The sequence below is a fragment of the Ambystoma mexicanum genome, chromosome 11 (assembly GCF_040938575.1).
Source record: "Ambystoma mexicanum isolate Mex_15411 chromosome 11, UKY_AmexF1_1, whole genome shotgun sequence".
Lineage (NCBI taxonomy): Eukaryota > Metazoa > Chordata > Amphibia > Caudata > Ambystomatidae > Ambystoma > Ambystoma mexicanum.
Window position 1 is genome coordinate 1,089,009,831 of NC_090934.1, and position 21,432 is coordinate 1,089,031,262.

A 21,432-nucleotide genomic window follows, 5' to 3' on the forward strand; every position below is an offset into this window, starting at 1 on the left:
CATCTTTATAATTCACAAGTCTGTCGCCACCCCCGACCCAGACCTCGCATCCTGCCTAACTGACATTGACCGTTGCATGACAGTGAACAATCTGCTCCTCAGTCCTCAAAAAACAGAAATCTTGCTCTGTGCAAAGACATCCCTCTTCCCTCAACCCAATTCTCTACTCCAACCCACACTGTGATGCATACTCGGCAGTCATAAACCTGCGTTGTACGATGGACACTGAACTGACTCTGTCACACCACATCAACACTGTGTCAAAATAGTGCTTACTCATACATCTCTTCCCTTACCTATCCTACCCCCACAGAGTGACTACAATCATGTCTGTTGACCTCTCCATACTAGACTACGCCAACTCTATCTACCTGGGCGCTCCTGCCTACCAACTCAGAAAGCTCCAAAAGGTTCAGAACTCTGCAGCTAGGCTCCTACTCGCCCTCGGTCCCAGAGAGCACATCACCCCCACCCTCTGTGTCCTCCACTGGCTCCCGGTCAGATGACGGCCTTTTCAAAGCCATGTGTATCATTCACACAAGACCGGGCCGAAATACCTTCAACAGAAAATCACCCAATAGAAACCTGCGGCACTGCTCTCCTGAGGATTCCCTCTTTCAAACCAACCAGAAGGCTTCACCTTCTCCGTTTAGGCCCCCACTATCTGGAACTGTATGCTACTTAGCATCCGGCGCATAGAGGACCACATGGGCTCCCAGAGGGCCCTCAAGACATGGTTATTCCCACCCAGCACCCTTACTAACCCTGTCCTCTTGAGCTAACCATTTCAACCCAGGATGATCAGGTCAGGAACAAACTCCCATACTTTCATCCATGTGCCTGCTTAACATGGGTAGCTACTAGGAACCTGCCTCCCCTACCCAACTTCACTTTGGCTAAAATCCACACCGCATTCTAAACTCCTCTGACAAATGTTCCATTACCTGGACTTTGGTCCCCAGTGGGCGTTCAACCTACAGCATGTTGGGACCACACCAATGGTGAAAGGCGCTATACAAATGATGATGATAACTTTTTTGCACGTACCCAACACATAATCTGGGCCCCACGTGGCCATGCTGATTTTTAGTGGCATCTCATCTGTAATGCTAGCTTTTCCTTAATGCAGCTAATAACAGGGTGCCATTTTAAAGTTGCACTGAAAAGATAACGCAAGTAGGCATGGGACAGAAATTACCTGTATCTGTCTTCTGCCTGCCCGTGTGCCTGGTCGGACCAGGGTCTGAATAGGCATAGAGGAAGTCAGGTCCCAGGTGACCACATTTCGGTTTGCATCAATTTGTATCCGTCTGATGGATGCAGATACAAAGGCAGTGCCACAACTCACAGGCCATCCCCTTACGGATAAAATATGCTGTCCCTATGCTTGCGGTGCCTCCATGTACGGTTCGCATCAAGCATCCCCATGGCAGTGTGCGGCCATGACGGATAAGGGCAAACCTTGATGTGGGACTTTGTGGGACTTGAATTGCATGAATTGTGGTGAATTCAGAGAACACCCAATACAGACATATTGGGGTAACCGCCTGCTAGCGAGGGGGTTGGACAGGCCATTATCCTATGTTCCTTCCAGAGGGCAGACGAGGCAGGATACTGCAAGTCCGCAAGTCGTTGTGAGGTACAATATGTCCTAAGCACACTTGTGAGAAGCAACGTGGAAGGGACACACTGCGGGACCCAGGATGCCATGGGGACCGCGCAGGAGAAACCTATATTACAAACGAGCCCTGCTTGCAAAACGGCTGCAGGACTCTCACAGAGAGACATATGTAGTTGCAACCAATACTGCAATCTCACGGTGCTCCTGGAATCGCCAAGAGACATGTATGAGGCACAAAGATGGAACTGCAAGACCACAGCAGCCGCAGAGTACTCACCATTGGTAGAGGAGCGCGACCTGTCGAGGAACCAAAGCGGGAAAGAGATCGGAGGGCCCAATCCCAAGGGTCCCCTGTCCCAACGACTGAGACGTATAAACAAACCAACACACGTTCCTTCATGGCAAATCATGAATTATAGAGCTGTACGCTATTTTAAAATAACTTCTACTGCAAACACCAGACTGTAGAATGAAGCTGGCGTATATTTATTACATTGTGAAAATCACACAAGAACTATCTCAGCAAGTACAGCATCAATCTACTATTACTATTACTATTACCAACTAACAAACTGCCACTGTGTTTTGTGTGCTGATTCGGCAACAAGGAGTGAAGTGGTCATTTAAACGTATGTTTCTCTTATTTTTACTTTTCTTAGAGTGTTTGCAGTTATAATTTTTCGCCTTGAAGAAGATGAGGCTGGCAAACAAATTCAGTCCAGTTCTTCATTGAAACTAGCACAGTGGTGTTGTCACTCTATTAGTTGGCACTTCAATGGCTTTTGAATCAATGCCACTTGAATGACACCTGAATAAAAATTGGTACTAACACCTAGCTTGCATTTTAACGGTGTTATGACTTTTCGTATTTGTATGTATTCAAATTGCATTTTGACTTCGAATATGTCGAAAAACACCGGTTTGAATGAAATTGTATTTACATAATGAAATGTGATTAGAATGAATTATATAACATATCTTTTTCACTGTAATGTTTTCACTGTGTTGTATTTGGTTATGTGTATATATCTGATATTTATTGATGATATAGTTCTTATGTGATTTTCTTCATGTAATACATAGCTTCATTCTAGCTTTATTCTAATTACATTCTGGTTTCTACAGTAAAATATGTTTTATAATAAGAACATACAGATACATAATGAATGATTTGTCAGGAAGAAAATGTTGATGATTGGTGTATATGCTTTGACCCTGCGCTTTGTGGGTCTTTCAGAGATCCCTAGTGTATTATATATGCAAATGATTGAGGTGGGCAGGCAAGGGGGCGGATCGTTCAGCCTTACATCCCGCGTACAAAAGAATTGTGAACGGAGGATAGCACAGGGGCAACGTGCTGGTCTTGGAAGCAAGACAAAGCAAAACCACGCAGAGCATCAGAGGTTCGTATCCCGGATCTACGCTTAGAAACCAAACTCAGGCACGGTATTAGGCACGTGATAAAAAACAATTAAATAAATAACGTTCCAAGATGGAACTGACACTCTAATCCAAGTACTCACTAATGCTTAATTTGAGATAATTATAAAAAAACCAGCGTTCGTCCAATCCCCGAATGAGCACAATTCTCAGGAAGGGGTGTAGCTTGGAAACAGAAAATAACTAGTCAGAACCCTTCATTAAAATGCCAAATGGGGAACAACTGGTGGGAAGGCAAGGGGTGGTACAGCGTCTCTCAGTAGAGTACAGAATAGTTGAGAAAATGAAGGAGATGGATCTCTCTACTTGAACCTCCTCGACACAAGGGAAGATAGTGGAAATTGAAGTAACGGGGTGGAAAGAAGATTGGTTGAATCCAAGAAGATTGGTCGAATCCATACAACTGCCTAAGGAGGTTTCACTTCCACATTCTGAAGAGCCTCTTTAAGGGGACCTAGCAAAGCGTATGGTGTCAGAAAAGAAGAACCGAACATGCTTACTTGGAGAGAACTAGAGGGCAGCAAACACTTCCCTGCACCTGGGACCCCCAAGGCAGAGGAATGGTAGCAGGGCAAATAAAATACTGGCCTCCTCACAATACCTATCTAAGCCTGCTGAAGGCAGGAGAGGTCCAGGCAGGACCATCTACACATTAAGAGAAAGAAGGTCTGCAGAGAGTCCCAAAACCAGTGGTCTGGTACATGACCTAGTGACAGACTGGAACCCTGGTGCCTGACCCTAGTATCTAATCAAAACGCCAGAAAGGAGCTAAGGCAAGGTCTAAGTGAGGACCTGAGACAAAATCCAAGGTCTGACAAATGATCACACTCACAGCTGGAACCGCAAGACATGAGAGCTGGTAAAGCAGGGTGTCGGCGAGGACCTATTAAGAAGATTGAACAACATCTGGGAGACAGACAACTCTTACCCACTGAGAAGATGGGGAGATAGCTTGGTGACTTGACCTGCGGACGCTCCAGAAACACTTCCTGCAAAGACCTGCAACGAAAGCCCAGTGGTCTAGGAGTTTGTGGTGAACCAGAACGAGAATCCTGGGAAAAGGCTGAGGAGCCAGGAGCACTAAAAAGGCCTGAAAGAAGGGCAGACGGTGAGCATGGGCCACAAGAGTCTTTCCCAAGGAACTGCATTGTTGATAATAGTTTAGGGAGTCACTATTAAGAAAAGGGTTGAATGTTTTGGTTGGACCAATCCTTAGAACCTTTGGTTATTAGCTTAGGGGAGCCATTGGCACATGACTTGTTACGTTTTGATATCTCTGTTGCTCATCGTTTGTAACCCTTTTGATTTATAGAGAATTGTGTCCCACGTGGAGATAAAAACATATTAAGATTAGGGACCCTTTTAAAAGGGTGAAAGAATTATCTTATATAGACCTCTTGTAGTAATCCTGACCCGCACTTTAATAATATCTATGTAGAGTTTATGTTTGTGGACTAGGTAGGCGTTATCCCAACCCTATCTTCACTGAGTGTTTACTAATAAAGTCATTCTGATCACATCCTACTGGTGTCTCACTGCTCAGCCTATCACATGACCTATGTCTGACCTGATTCCTCAATCAGTGATAAGTGTACTTCGTTTCCTATGACAGGCTAGGGTGTGCAGGTACTGCCAGCCACTGTTAAGCGGGACTACTTTGTGCACCAAGGAATAACTCCTTGAGAGTAACATCTCCTGATACACCTCGGTTGAGAAGTTCTCGCTGGAACGGTGGCCCATGAGCCACACACCAGGGAGAAGACAATCTTGGTAATGTGTAAAAGAACGGTATTGAGGGATACAGTGGGACACTAATCACATCTGTACCTAGCAAGACCCCAATCACCTGCATACTGTACAGCAAAGTATTTAAGAAATTGAGTAAAAGCGGCTTTACCTTGTCAGCTTCCTGGACTTCACAAATCATCTCTGACGTGGCTGGATTGTACACTGGGAATACTTTGCCGCTCACGGAGTTCTGCCACTCGTTGTTGATAAAAATCTAAGGATAGAAAGATGAGCAACACATGATCAAATCAAGCTCTATAAGACGTAATGTGACAGAGACAACTAGGACATGACTTTTCCAGGACTTGGAATAGGTGTGTCCCCACATCATTAAGTCAAATTTCTTCTGTCAATATATGGAGTAACGTTAAATTGGGTAATACGTGCTATGACAGTGCTTAGAATGTGAAGGCGTCCAGTATGAAGCGCAACTTAAACACGTGATATTATTATTGTTTGGGAGACTTTCCTAAGCCCTGTGGGCAGAGTCTTTAGTTGTACTTTCCTGATTTAGGAACCAGTGATTCCCACAAGCTCACCAGTGGTAGTTGTGACAGAGCACTCCAGGCCAAAAACCCAGGAGCTGGAGAGGGGTGTTTAACAGGGACAGTACACACTTTTCATATATACCCCATGGGAGAATGTCCACACACTATATTTTTTGAAAAATATAATCTTACTATCAGAAAAGGCAAATAAACAAATGGCTCCACTTAAAGGTAAGTAAGCTTTGTAAAACAAAAGATGTGACAACGTAGCAGGTAAGTAAACACATATGTATGAATGTATATGAAATGGAATGATGGTAGATCAACCTCCGGAATATGTGTGGGGCTAATCTGCACACATTTTCCTATGCTCACCACACGACATACGCATAGACCCATGTACTCTGGGGGGACACAGCCTATAGGTGCACCCTCTCCGCCCCCCCCGACCGGTCCTATTTAGTTGGGATATGACAGGAGGAGTACACAATACTCTCCAGAAGGTGTTTACAGTAGTTCACCCTGCAGGGGGACCCAATTCATAAGGTACAAGAATGTGGTTTGCCGGAGCCAGAGAGTCTGGTCTCGCCGCAGCTTCAAGGGAGACCTGCTGCTTCAATCAGGAACCACAGAGAGCTCCATTAACCAGAGAAACACTTTGATCCCCAATGGGTGGGACCTAGTATTACATGTTTTCACCCCTTTACTTTTTCTGTTACAAAGTACCCGGGTTACGTATGACCGCACACATACAGGAGATGGTTGGTGGGGACCACGGATTGGTTCATTAAGGTAGGCTTAGCCTATACCAATCTCTGTGGTCCATTTGGCTTTAAAAGAGGGCCAAAACCACCTTTGGCAGACCATCTGAAGACTTTGCAAGGAGTAGCAATATGAAATCACCATTGGACCCTGGCTGAAGGTACAAGCCTACCTTAAATCTTCTGCCAGCGAAGGAAGGCCAGGACCTCCAAGAGGGAAGCAAGATCCCTCCCCTAAAGCTTTCCCAGGGAACAGAGGGAGCTACCAAATCCAGAAGACTCTGCAGCAGCTCCAGAACTGGTACCCAGCCAGCACACAGCGTGCCCTGCTGGGCTCTTCAGCATGCTTCCTAGGTGGGAAGTGCCACAGAGTCGCTGAACCCTAAACCAAGGACAAGGCAGCTGCCTGCAACACTCTCCTCAGCTTTGGGCCGCCCACCTTAAAAGACGACACAAGCACAGTGAAGAAGCTTGGATAAGTGCCTCGACAAGCATCTACCGATGTCAAACCTTAAAGGACATTTTCAAGCCAGTCGAGTGCCTCAGGGTGCAATCGACTGCAATGCTGTCTGTTGTTATGCCGCAGTCGCTTAAAGACTTCCGAGATGCCTTAACCAGTGCTTCAGAACCACTGACCAGCATGGAGACAATGATTCCTGACCTCGAGCCGCCATTTAGGCCAGCCTGCAGCCATCCATCCAGCTTCACTCGCCTGTTTGCCGCCTGATACCTGCAGCTGTCTCTCATATTGAACCCTGTTGCAAAAACTGCAAAGCACCCTGAAACCGACTTGACCCTGTCAAGCACCAAGAACACCAATGAGCACAAGGTACATTGTGGTTCTTTCCCCCTGGTACTTCTCTGAAGGCCCCTAGAGACATTTTGCAACCCATTGCTTCCTTTGTGCTGAAACCAACTATCCTTGAACTGTTGTGATTATTTACTATACCGACTACTGTCATGTCAGTATCCAGAGTGCATCCCTCTTCCTTCTTTGAAACTGTCTGTCCTCTGCATTCTTTTACAGGATGGGTTGTATTCTGTAGTGTGCTGGAATAGATAGATATTTTTATACAACCTTGACTAGACATTCCCTTTTATCGTTGGGTAATAATTGTATTTCCACTGTGTTGCAACTAGCCAACGATCCATGGCCTTTCGGAGATAAGCCTGCCGTTCTGGCCACTTTACCAAAATTGGACAACGAGGTTTATAATATGCGTGTGTTTCCAATCTATTTGGATCCCTTCTGGTGTACTAGAGGTGTGGAGCTGATTGATGGTTTAGAAACCGATATTCATCCCTGAATTTGATTTGTCAGACACATTCAAGAAATGTTTTCAGAGTTCAGTGAAAGAGTCTGTCCCAAAAAGGAAAATGCAGTAGCAGATAATCAATGCACTTTTCCTATCTAGACCAGAACGGTTGAAGAGACCATGGGGGAGACCATGTATGCACATTTGGGACAGTCTTTGGCAGAAAAGAGTTGCCTTTCTGTAAAAATGTCCAAAAGGAGCAGTTTCTGGCATTCCAGTGGAACGCAGGAAAGCGCCTGCCGTGTCAAGATAGGCTAGATGTATCAGCACTCTTATGACAGAGCACGTAAAAACAGAGCCACAACTCAGGCTTTGGATTAAGCCTGGTTGAGAGACAAAAAGCCCAAAATAAAGTAAAGCCAGTAGGAATTACAGGGGCTACCTCATGAGGGAAAGGTGTGCTTCCTACCAAACAGTTATTACATCTGTTCTACCTTTGCTATCAGAAAGATGTCAGAATTGTCATGTTCATTAACGTGGCCAGGCACATTTTGACAGTGGCCTCATCACGAGTTCGGCTGTGTGGTAAAAAACAGTGGTAATGGAGTGATTACTGAGTTACCACTGCATTACTGCCGCATTACCACACCGCCGTACTACAGGTTTGGAGGTAAGGCAGAGGAAACACCTCCAGCAAAATGCTGGAGGTAATTTCTCTGCCTTACTGCCCAGAAACTGTCAAATTATCAGTATTACCGCCAGGGATAATATCCCTGAAATCCCCACGGAGTCTGATGGACTCCAATTAATGGGGAATAACACTGCTTACCAACACTTGTAATCTGGTGGTAATACCGCCGGACCTGGTGGTGATACCGGTAATACCGTTTGGTGGTATCTCTGATATTACCGGGGAGATACCACCAAACTCGTAATGAGGCTGACGAAAAGCTGAGGTTTGTGTGGCAGATATTAGGATGTACCCAAACCAGTGTGGCAGCTGGAGGCATGGATCTTTCCTTGACTGAATTCGTCAAATACCAGCTAGCGTAAATGAACAATCCATGGAATGTTTCAGTACTTCGGTTGAGTACTGATATTAGGACACAAAATAAAAATTGGTGAAGATCTTGGCTTCCTTCTTAGGACATTAGGAGACTGTGGCTCAGGGGCCGTGTTGTCAATTGTAACGTTAAAACTACAGTGGAGGCAACGGCATTCTTTATGTGCTGTAAAAATATTCATGTTTTAGTGGACATTTGTGAATATGCTAAAGCAGCTCTTAGAGGACTTGCTAGCCAGTTTATATGCCGTTTTAGAATGTTTCATACGCTGTACTTAGATGTTTTGTACTAGGGCTTATGTATTGTGTTATGTGGTTATTTGTATGTGTATGGTTTTTGTTCATGGAGAAAGCCGAATGACCATGGACTTTCTCTGTCCTTTAGCACGTGCAAATGTGCATGGCTCAAGCTCACATTCTCTGCTCGGTACTCTGCAGCAATTAAGTGATGCCGAGAACAGTGCTACAGCAGCTCACCTGGATCTGCAGAGGAGGGTGCTGGTATCGGAAGACCTACAGTGATAGGGGTCTGCTTGGCCCCACTCGGAATTGGGGGCAGCATTCTGCCCCCCCCCCCCCTCCTGGTCCCAAGCAATGGCAGGGATGGTGATTGCACAAGCAGGGGGAAAAACAGCATTCAAGTCCTCCATCCTCTAGGCCACAAGGCTATGTCAATGTGGCAGATGTGCACAATGAACTCATGTTAGAAAAAGGCAGGGCTTTAAGTGGCCTGGGTCCCTGTATCCTGGACGCTGCTAATAGCCCCACAGACAGGTCCCTGATATATCTGTTGTCTGTTAACGAGACAAAGGCAGCATTAGAACGAAATTGGATGCATGTAATGCAAGCCTAACTACACCCCAATCACATGCAAGACTAGCAGAGATTGAAGGGGTGCAGAGGCCCGCCCCGCTGATGGAATGCTCTGCCATTTTGTATCTGCAGCCTTGGCTGTGGCCTTCTTCCGCTTTAAAGAACCATCTTTTCTGCTAATGTCCCTCTCCTTTCCTCCATCGGTACTGAAAACCTGCCCCCAGGTGCAGTTTATTCCTGCCTGGTTCATGCTGTAAAAATAAATCAACATCAACACAAAAAACGAGATGAAATAAGCAATCGGTGGCAGGTTGCCCTGCGACGTGCGTGACGCCTCGAGCCAGTCTTGGATTTCCCAGTGCATGTTTTTCCCATTGTAAGTATGGGCCTACAAATCCCTGCATGCAATGGGGTAAACCAGGGCCCGCTCAAGATGGCATACATGACACAGGGCAACTTGACAGCTATGAATGAGCTGTGTAGTCTTTTTTTAGCACTTACAGGATCCCCGTGCTCGGCGGTCTGCCCTCCTCGCCATTTCTCTTCTTAATCTGCACATGGTGTAATGGGAGATGTGGATAATGGAGCGAGGATGCGACTTCCAATCCTGGCATGGCTCATCACCAAAACTGTGTGACCCTAATCTCTGTGCCTCACTCCATGTATTTACCCATATAGGGAGTGCATAAAACAAACAACAGGGCCATCTGCTCTGCCTGGGCATGTTTAGCTGTGGTGTAGCTTGCAATTTCGTGCTGAGTGCAAGTCTCCTCTCGCTTTCTTGCAGGCCCATTTACATTGCACGAGAGGTTTCATCAGAATGTATGTGTCTAGTCAGTGTTCAAGGATAGGGTTTCTGTAGTAACATGCCTCCTGCAAGTTGTGCCTGGATCAGAGATGACATGGAGCAGGAACCAGGCTGACCCGGGTAAGTAGAAGCAGAAGATGCTTTATTCACTTAGTTACATAGTCATAGTTCATGAAGGCAGGAGAGAAGGTCACAAGCATCTGTCCTGGTTCCCTGCCATACTCCAAGTCCTAACCGTCACTCTGTGGAACTACCAAACCTCTCACACTCCAGGTTCCACCTCAGCATTCCATGAGGCCCTGCACTCACACAAACATCACACAGATCAATCAAACCACAAAACATAGGCATTATTAAGCAACAACACATAGGCACTAAATTACAACAGTTTCATACTCTGAACAGGTCACAAGCATCTGTCCTGGTTCCCTGCCATACTCCAAGTCCTAACCGTCACTCTGTGGAACTACCAAACCTCTCACACTCCAGGTTCCACCTCAGCATTCCATGGGGCCCTGCACTCACACAAACATCACACAGATCAATCAAACCACAACACATAGGCATTATCAAGCAACAACACATAGGCCCTAAATTACAACAGTTTCATACTCTGAACAGGTCCGCAGATATCACAAAGCTTATGGAATAATTATGATCTGGTCAGACTCACTCCCTTGTGCCCTAGTTATGCACTGTGTGTATCCCCGTAGTTATTCATGGTGTGTATCCCTGCGCCCTCCCTTTACTCCCATTAAAGCACTGGCGATGGGGACATTGTAGTTCTGTGAAAGGCTGTGAATGGTGCACATTGATGTCCAACAATTCCCTCTTAGTCCCAGAAGTGATGATATTCCTATATGTTAGAGTCCCTTTTATCTTTGTATGTTAAACATTACTGTTCACAGTCGTGGAATTAATGTCCGAGAACCCAGGCTTCTACAGCATCACATGTACAGATGTGTGGATTACCAGCAGCCTGCATTAAACCCTCGATACCATGTCATTAACACATGACGGTTCCAGAATAACCAACAGGTGTGTATTTGACAACGGTGGAGAATCCTACAAATCCCCGTAGAAAGCCGGGGCGGTGTTGCCGGAGGGTGTGGGCGGGGTGGCAAGGAGCACAGTTGTGGCATCCGATATATCGTGATGTCATGAAGAGCCGCCACAAGGGCCAGGAAGTGCAGAGATTTTGCAGGGGTCCTGGGTGCACTAGGTCTTGACAACTTCCTGGCGCATCTTGAACTTGTGGGATTCCGGTCTGGATTTTTTTTCCCACCGCCCCCTCTGGTGATAGGTTACTTTGGGGGGTGTTGGGAGTAGGGCGACGGACAGGGTTTATGGGACAAGAGAAGAAATATTCTAGGTTAGATTCCAAAAATTAATATTGAGGTTACATCTTTTTTGCCCCTAGTTGTGATCGTGGGGATTAGGACTGCCCAGTGAAGTTGCTAGGGAGGCGCTCATGAGAAGGCCCTGACCCGCAGATGGTCGTATCAGGAGGGGTCCCTGTGTCTCCCAGGATCGCTTTTGGGAGAGCCAGGGGAGAAAGAGGGGTGCGTGGCAGCAGGCAACTTCTCACAGCCAAGAAGACTGTACAGTTCTCAGAGAGTGCCTCTTGATTTGATGTGCAGTGTGTTGCTTAGAGTAGAACATGTTGATATGGATAGGAATCGTGGCAATTGTCGTTCTTACTGTTGCTTTTTGTAATAAATATGGACGAATGCCTTTTTACCAAAACCTATTGTCTGTGTTGTGCCCCCTGGGGGCCACTGCTTCCTGCGCACCCCAACACCATTGCGCTGGGAGACTAGGCTCTGAGATTTCACAGCTGGTTGCATTCAAGGGCACCATAGCGATGTGAATAATTACAAATGCAATCAGCTGTGAAGTGAAATCTCAGCGCTTAGTCTCCCAGCACAAAGTTAGTTTTCCCTTTCCCACAGTGTGTTAAACAAATGTTTTTTTAAGTATATATATATATATTATATATATATATAATAAAACAGGACAGGTGGATTACATGGCTGCAAAATTTGTCAAGTTCGAATTTGTCTCCTTTTTTAGACGAATTTGGCAGGAAATATATGCCCCCAGTGGCGGGTAATCGTGATAATAAAGGGGAGGCTGCAGGGGTCTTACCCCACATATATTTGCAGCCAAATGTAAACAAATTAAAATAAAAGCGATGAAATCAAATTCAACAAAAAAACTCGGCCAGATCATAATCCCATAAAACAGGAGGTCTTTGCCTTTTGAATTTTCTGTGCAAAATCGCAAATGGTTGTGCAAAATTCCTTATCTTTGTAAAGTGAGTGACTCTTCTCATAAAAGATAATAAGGGAAGGCACATCTGAGTTGATATTTTATAGAAATGCATATGTTTCACATTCTGCAATGCTGGTGACACTTCTGTGCGACCATATGAACACGGTGGTAGCAGAACTGCCATCACAAGACCTTCGCTTCTCAACAACAACCTAAGGATGTGACATCACATGACCTTTAAACCCAATGACAGGACAACAGTATTTCTTTCTGTGGGTTACTTCCTCGGAAATACAATGGCAACTGGAGTGGGAGGCTCGCAGGGCCACGTAAGTGGGCTGAGCACTGAGTATGGAGTATGGAGACTGGCGTGACAGGACTCTTGTAATCAATTGTATATTTTGGGGTTGTGCAGGAATGAGGAGAAGACGATTTAACACTCAATATGTTATGTATGGGTCTGACTACACTAATGGTCTATGGCGAGCGTGTAGGGGAGAAATGGGGCATAGTGGTAACCCATGGTCAAAGATCAGCCAATAGGGCCCTCTTTTAAAGAACAGTGGTAATGGTAAAAACATGGTATTTTAAAAACATCTTATTTTTAAAATGCCACCTAATTGTGTTATGTTACGTTAATCTACTTATTTAAGGTCCCTAATCACAACTGTGATCATTTTCAGAGTGCTTATTTGCATTTTTAAAGCGCTCACACATCCTGCGGGCACTGAGGCGCTGTTACAGGAATATTTTTTTTCTTTTTTAGTTGCGTAATTGTTTTTTGTCTTAGTTGCGTATTTATAACGCGCTTAAATACCCAGAGGTTTCTAAGCATGGCCTCGGGACTGAACCGGTGTTACTTTGTGTCGTCTTGCTTCCAAGGCGAGCATGTTGCCGCTGAGCTATCCTCCCAGGACAGCTATCTTATGGAACTCAATGAGAATGGGGATTAACGGAATTACGCCTCTGGAATTACCGGGTCACCGGGATTGTAATGCCCCGGTGATTCCGGCAATCACGGATGCAGCAATTTATTCTGGGTCCGGCGACAGCCTGACGTTTTTTCCAGCACGGCTACCGCCGGACTCGTAATTAGGCTCATTGTATTTGAAGTCGATAAAGTGGAAATTTACTAATGTGAAATAGAGGTTGCCAAATAAACCTGAGAGAGAAAGCACTATGAAAGGTGCATAAATACCTAGGGAAGAGGGAAAACACCTGATAAGCCAAGAAGTAAAGAGTGAAAAATATCAGAGAGAGACTTTTATGAATACAAAGAGAAATAAAGTGAACCACTTAAGGGAAAAGATACTCAAGAGTCAACAGCCCGAGGAAAGTGGCAACCCTATGAACCAAGAAAGTATATCTTTAATTAATGTATTTCTTTATATACAGGAGGAACAATGCTCTTTTGATCATAAAAGAATGTACAATAGATAAGAAATCAGATTTAATGGGAAGCAGTGAGCTACTTGCCAAAGGTTAAGTTTGAGGGACATTCTGACCAGGTTGTTGAGAGAAGTAAATGGAACAGTCACCGGGACAATACATAAGTAGACATACATAGATTAAGGACAATGAACATTAGACATTTTTAGGTGCAGGTAGGTGGTACGGCCAGCTGTGCTCGGGATACGACCATGATGGGTGAAGTGCTCGAGTGGCGGCAGAGGAGATGAAGGACTGAGGCAGGTTAGAGGTGAGGGGAAAAATGTTAGGTAGCAGGCAGATGAGAGGTAAGTTAATAGGGTAACTCATAGGCGAGAAGGTAGGCTTTTGATTTAGTTTTGAACAAATCAGTGTGGACTGTTTCTCGGATGTTCGGGGAAAGAGAATTCCATTCAGGTGGAACAAGAAGAGAGAAGGAGAGGAAGCACAGGGAGGGCGAGGAGCCACAGCGGTAGTTAAGGAGGCAGAGCAGAGATTACGAGAAGGCTTGTAGAGTTGTATAGAGGAGGATAGATACAGTGGTGCCTTACCATGGATAGATTTGTCAACCTGGAGAAGACATTTAAATCTGGCCCTGCTTTACATCATTGGTATGAGGAAGTTGGTGTGAAATGAGGGAGTTCAAACAGAGTCTTGGTACTGAAGTTAATGATCTTGTTGGGAGAACAGAAAGAATAGTTGGGGAGACCAAAGAGTATGCTTGCCCAGTTGTCCAGTTTAGAGAAGACAGTAGTGTCTAAGAGATGCTTGTCAGTGTTGAAAGGAAGGAGGTGCCTGATTTTCCTAATATGTAAGAGGCTGTGCCGATCTACTGTTTCAGTTTTGGAGATGAAAGTAGAGAAGGTGTTAGAAGGGTCATAGATGACACCATGGTTTCTAGCTGAAGCAGAGTAGGGGAGATTGTCAGGTGGGACTTGGATAGGCAAAGGAAGAGATGAAAGAGCTTTTGGCAGGGAAGAAGAGCCCCTCTTTTTTGGTAGGGTTTAACATCAGAGAGTGCAAAGCCATCCAATATTTAATGGCAGAGAGACAGCTGGAAATTCTGATAGAGAGATCAGATTTGGGTGTTGTCTTCAAAGAGTTTATTTATTTATTTAACATGTGTATGGTGCCTATGCAGCAAAAAGTGTTTCCAGGTGCCACAAGACAAAAAGTGCAGGGTGCGGGGGTGGCTGAGGGGAAAAAAAGAAACCAACAATAACGGTCCTACTACGCCTTGTGACATTCGGATCATGGAAGTGCAATATCAAGAAGTGCAGGGGGAGGGGAGGAAGTCAGGGGAAGGGATGGGATAGGGAGAGGGTGATGAGGGAGAAGTGCAGGGTCGAAGGGGCCCAGGAGCTCAGCCAGTGCTAAGGGGAGCCAAAGAGGGAAGTGCCATGGGGAAGCAGGGGAAGGGGATAATAGTGCGAGGACAAAGGTGGACCAGCCTCAGTATGCTGGATGGGGAAAGCTGCCCAAGGGCAAGTGCTAGTAGGAAGGGGGGATGGAAAGACTGGTTAAGGAGGGCCTGACCCCAGTAAGACTCTTAAGGGAAACAGACAACCAGTCGCAGCAGCAGTGGGAGACTAGCACGGGAGGGGGAGATGGAAGGAGGAGGAGAAGAGGAAGTTCTCGAGGAGCTTACGGAACTTAAGGAGACCCGGGTTAAGTCAGAGAGGGGCAGGGAGGCCATTCCAGATGGAGGATCCTGATGAAGAAAGAGGTCTACCCCTTACTCTTTGCTTGGAGAAATGTCTGATCTGCAGATAATTGGAGGAAGAGGACTGAAGGACTCTAGCAGGGAGGTATTTAGGGAGAGAGTGTTGGATGTAGCGTGGTCCACACCCCAGAAAGCCTTGTGGTTGATGCAACGGGTCTTGAATTTGATCCTTGCAACCACCGGATGCCAGTGGGGAGATTATAGGGCTGGAGAGCTGCTATCCTTGGGCTTGAGGCCTAGCATAAGTCTTGCAGTCCTATTCTGGATTAGTTGAAGAGGGCGAAGTGAGGAGAGAGGTAGATTGATGAAGATGCTGTTACAGTAGTCACGCCTTGAGAGAACCACAGCTCTGGAGACATTGAGTTTCTGAGGGAAGGTGAGGAAAGGGAGAATGCCTCTAAGAAGGTGAAGCTGATAGTGGGCCTTCTTGGCAAGGTCAGTGATATGTGGACAGAAGAAGAGAGAGGAGTCAAAGATGACACCCAGGTTTTTTGCCTCACACGAGGGTCAGGGGAGGGGGCCCAAGGAGGGCGACCAGAGTGTTGGAGGGAATGAGGGGGAAAGGAGTCCCAATGAGAAGGATCTCGGTCTTACTGGCATTAAGGCAAAAACATTAGCAGGGCACCATGCCCGGATAGCAGTCACACAGTCGGGAATGAGAGAGGAAGGAGAGGAGAAGGAGGAGGGAAGCCTAAAAGGGAGCTGTGTGTCATCAGCATAATACTGGAAATGAGGAGAGAAGATGGAAATCAAGTGGGTCGGAGAGCATGGTACATGTTGAAAATCCAGGGCGAGGGGAATGAGCCCTGCGGGACGCTGCATGTCGAGCATGAGGTAGAAGGGAGAATAAAGCCCAGTTGCACTTCAGAAGGCCGGTTTGAGAGAATAGAGGTCAACCAGTCCAGTGCCAGGTCCGTGATGCCAAGGGTATCACAGAGTCAATTTATGAAGATGGAGGGATTGACCATGTCAAAGACAGGACACATCTAGGAGGATAAGGGCGGTAGAAGTGTTGGTATCAAGGTTTGAGAGCAAGTCATCACAGGTGTTCAGGAGAGCAGTTTCCGTGCCTCAATGACTGATGGTCATGGAGGCAGGTGACCGATTCAGTCTGATGGATAAGTTGGGAGATGACCAATTTATCCAGGAGTTTGCTCAAGAAAGGGGTAGTGGAAATAGGGTGGTAGTTAGCCAGGAAGGAAGGGGCGGCAGACAGCTTTTTTAGGCAGGCGTTCACAAGGGAGTGCTTGAGAGGTGAAGAGAAGGTGCCAGTGGCAAAAAGGTGGTTGCAGAAGTCAGCCAAGGAGGGAGTCAGGGCAGCAATGTTGTCCTTGATAGTTCTAGAGGAGCAGGGTAGCACCTGTTTGGAGGAGACTTTCATCATGCAGACTAGCTTAGTAACCTCATCAGGGCTATGGGTGAAAAGGAGGAGAAAGGGGGGAAGCAAGAAGGGGGTTAGGGAAGGCCTCCATGCAGGTGAGGGAGGGAGGGGAGAGAGAGGACAGGATGTCCTGAGTTTCGGTTGTGAAATGGGAGGCCGAAGCCATGCAGAGAGCCTGAGAAGGGAGAGGATAGCTGGAGATAGCGGTAGGACTGGCAAGTTCCTTACAGATTTTAAAAAGTTCAGCTGTGTTGTTAGCGGCTCCAGAGATGGGGGATTGGATATGGGCCTATTTCTTGGAGCGGATGGAGAGTCGGTATTGCCTTTGGAGGAGGCGGCAGACCAGTTTGTCAGAGGATGGGCTTCCGCACCTTTTCACTTGCATTTCAGCGAGGCTAGATCAGAATCATCCCAGCTATTGCACTTGGAAGCTGGTCTCATGCGGATCCCCATGGCAGGGGAAGGGTGTTGGCGATGGAGGGGTGAAGGTTAGTAAGAGCTGAATCAGTGTGAGAGTGAATAGTAGACATTGGGGAGAGAAAACGAGGTGGCAAAAGCAGCCACTGATACTCACTTCATCGGTCGAATGACGGAGAATGAGGAGGAGCACCCAAAGGAGGAGATTAGCGCCCCAAGAGCAGAGGTGTGGAGTGTAAAGAGGAGTGGACCCAAGACATAGCCTTGTGGAACGCCAACAGTTAGAGGAGTGAGTTGAGAGGTGTTGTTGCTCCAGAAGACAGAGAATTGGCAAGGTAGGATTCAATCCAGGCCGAAGAGGAAAGAGAGTATTAAGGAGATCAGAGTGATCGAAAGTGTCACAGGCAGCAGACAGGTGGAGGACAATTAGGATAGATGATAGGTTGGAGTACTCAGCAGAGGCAATGAAGTTGGACACATTCATGAGAGCAGTTTCAGTCGAGTGACAGGAGCGGAAACCTGCTTGTAGGGGGTCTTGAAGGTTGTGGATGTCTAAGAAATGGGTAAGACGGTTGAACACAACCCTTTCAAGCACTTTAGAGTAGTGCGGAAGGAGAGACACCGGGTGAAAGTTAGCCAGTAGGCTTCGGTCAGCCCCTTGCTTTTTTAGGAAAGGGGTGACTGTATGTGAAAACTGAGGGAAAGCCAGCAGAGTCAAAGGACAGATTGAAGAGTTTAGCGAAATGAGAGGCCACTAATGGGTCAATAGGCTTGACTAGCTGAGGAGGAAGAGGATCTGATGAGGCACAAGAAGGCTAAGAAGTTATCTGTTACTGAACTCAAAAGAGTATAGCAACCTGAAACTGAGAAGAAGAAAGAGAACAAAATGGGATATTGGTAAAGTATCCCTAAAGAGGAGGGAAGACCCAAAGACATTGCAAAGGAGGGACAAGAACTGATACAGAAATTGACAAGAGACTATATATAAATAGCCTGCTAACAAGGAGTCCTGATGAGAAGGAGAGCCATTGCCACAACATAATCGGGCGGAGGGAGGCCTCCTCCTGATGTTATTTAAGTTGCTTAGAACAGTGGTAGGGTCAGTTAGAACTTGTTTTTGTACAGCAGACTGATTCATTTGAAACTTTCTGATGATTAACGAGCACCTTATTTATATGGGCTCGGCAGAACCAAATAGTAATAGGGAAAGATAGGCCTTCTTCTTATCATTTAATTAATAACCAATGAAAGTGTCATCACAGTGTCAGTGTCCTTCTTCTGACCCACCACAATACTCATAAGGAAGCTAGGTGTTTTCCATCTCAGGCCCTATCAGTGAATCCCACTGTGGGTGTTGACAAACATTAAAACTTTATGCGCTATAGAAGTGGAAAAATGTGTGCTTGGTTTAATTGGGATCTGAAAGTGGTTAATCTAGATTTCTTCCTACTCAACTCCATATAAACAAGATAAATATTGGACAGGACCTTGACTGTTAACTGAGCCAGACCTCTCAACTCTCACGCTTTGGCGGGTGTTACCTGCCATGCAATCCGTTGACTCACCCACAAAGCCCCTAAACTGCCCATACAATTCAATGGTCTCTCACTCGCCAAAAAGGAATTCTCCCGATTTCACCTGACCTGGGGACAGAAAAGATTGAGAGCTATGACCAGAGGTCAAAGTGGGTGGGAACTAAAGAGTATAACGTTCCCTTACTTTTCGGGGGGAAATCAGTCACCGTTCCCTTATTTTATCCCACCTGGAGAACCGTTCTAGTATGGCAGTAAAGGACACCGTTATTTATTTATTTAACTTCACGCCTATTGGGAATTTGAACCTGGGCCTGCTGGTAACACACCAGTGTCATACCATGCTGCACTGTCTCGCAGGTGGGGGAGTCACAAAGCCCCACTCAGCAGTGATATGTGTCTCTGCAATTAATGATGGATTGCTGCAGACACAGTGTCTGTACAAATGATGGGGAGGGGGGGTGCAGCTATAGACTTAGCAGTGCCCCTCAAGAGGTGGGAATGGTGGAGGGTGCCTAAAGCTGTGTGCTGTGCATTTAAATGCATTTTATTTCGTTATGTTTTTGTCAGTTTTGATAGTACTGTTGTAGACACATTGGGCCTCATTACTAGGAAGGAGGTAACGGCTACCTCCATTCCGGGTACCGGGCTTGGGTTCCCTGAATGGGGAAATACCGGGCCATTCCAACCATGGTGGGCCCGGTATTTCCCCATTCAGGGAACCCGGACCCGGTACATTCTCATTCCCATTTGAGCCCCAATAGGGCTCAATGGGAATGGGGAGTATGCTAACAATGGGCCGGTTAATGACGGGCCCGTTATTAGCATTCTGGGCTGCTCACGGGACCTGCTAAGGACGCCTGGTAAAACCTTAGTGGGTCCCGCAAGCAGACCTCGTAATAGGGCGGTAAGGGGTTAACGGCTCCAGCACCTTTACCGGCACTGTTAACCTCTTACCGCCCTCCTCATAATGAGGCCCATTGAGGGGGTGGAGTGGAGATAAGGAAGGCCTGGTGTTTGAATTTGGGGGGGGTGGGCAGGGGGAGCATAGTTCCACTACTTTTTTCCCCACTACGACCACTGGCTATGACCGTGCGGTTGTCCATTTGCAGTCCACTGCAGCGGCAGTGCTAGAGGGAAGTGGGAACCGCTGCCCCACCTGCTTCATTCAGCTCTGATACAGCCCCCAATCGCCAGTAAAGTAGCGGGGTGGTGGTGTTGACGGGTTGCCCAAGAAGAGAAGCTCTTTGCACTCTCTGGCACCAAAACCTCCCACAGGCCAGGCCTTCGCTCAGTGAAACTCCCCCAGTCTCTTGGAAGAGGTTCAAGCGCTTAATCCGCCAGCTGGAGCGTTTGCAAGCACACAAGAAAGCGAGATAACTCAGTTTGGACAGTTTTAGGTGTTCTGTGTCAGGTAGTACCACTCAGCGGACGTTCAGAACTCCAGGACTTGGCCTCTCTCGCAGTAAATTTGGATTCGCTTATTTTATAACTCTGCCGGCCTCCCCGGCTCGAGCGGCCGTTGATTAAATGTATGTATCCTGTACATTGACTCTGACTTCCATTACGGCCACTTCATAAAAACGCCAAGGGCCCGGACAAGCGATGACGCACTAACAAAACAAGGAGGCCCTGCGAAGCCTCAAATTAGGCCTTTCCTGCTTATTTATGCTCGCCATTGTGTTGGCCCGCTCTAAATCAGCCCGGCTATTTGACAGCAAGTATTCTTATCTGTGGATTATATATCACCCTTCTGGAGCGTGAGATGAAAAAAAGGATAACCTCTGGACGTGAGGGCTTGTTTCCATGTAAATCATGGTGCAAAGTGGACAACACCCAGCCGGCTCTTTGTTCCTCCTCAGTGGTGAGGGCTATTAGGAGCTCCCTTCCCTTGAATCGATGTTAATTAAGGCTGGCTGCGCGCATAAATCAGTCGTTATATTTTTACGGCCTAATTCCGCATTAGGCGTATGTATTTAAATGCACGGTAACTGATTAACCACTTAACGTTTTTCGGCCCCTTTAGAGGTCATCCGGTTTTTTGAAGCTGCAGTGTCGAGTTTGTGGCCTCGGCAGAAAAAGCAGATCACAATATAGTCTGTTGAGCGGTTAAATTAAATGTTAGAATGTAGATGCATTGTTTTTCATAAACCACCATTTTATGGTTCCATAAGCCGTGAACACAAGGTTTTAGCTGTTTCGAGCAACGAAATAACCAATAGCTCACATTAAGAAATGGTGTAAGTTCAGTGGGTTTAGCCCCTGCTTCAGAGATGTTCATACATTCTAATCTCAACATAGGCGGTCCAGCATCATCTCAACATCGGCGGTCCAGCATCGAACATGCCAACGTGGCCGATTTTAGTGCTTTTCCTTGGTTGGTTTCTACGTTGCTTTCTGTAGATTGTAGTCCTGCAGTTATAATGGGTAAAGCAGACCAAGTCCCAGAATGCAAGAAAAAAAGACAGGACTGGTAAAGCATCAGCAGACTGGAATGGGTCATGTTAGCAGTTATGCAGCACGTGTATTCTTCTGAGGTCCTTAAAAGGAGCGCCATTGAGTTAGATCATATGATATGATATGATATGATGTGGCATTTATAACACGCCTATACACAAGTGTTTAAAGGATAACATCCC

The 21,432-nt window shown here is 46.4% G+C and overlaps 1 protein-coding gene across 1 annotated transcript in view; it reads right to left on the reverse strand.

Annotated features, from left to right (window-relative positions):
- Window positions 1–21,432, reverse strand: part of ALDH1A2 (aldehyde dehydrogenase 1 family member A2) — a 150,740-nt gene that overhangs the window by 76,255 nt on the left and 53,053 nt on the right. The window contains exon 2 of the mRNA XM_069624350.1: window positions 4,959–5,063. Within this exon, the coding sequence (XP_069480451.1) occupies window positions 4,959–5,063 (105 nt within the window). The remainder of the gene's footprint in view (window positions 1–4,958; window positions 5,064–21,432) is intronic.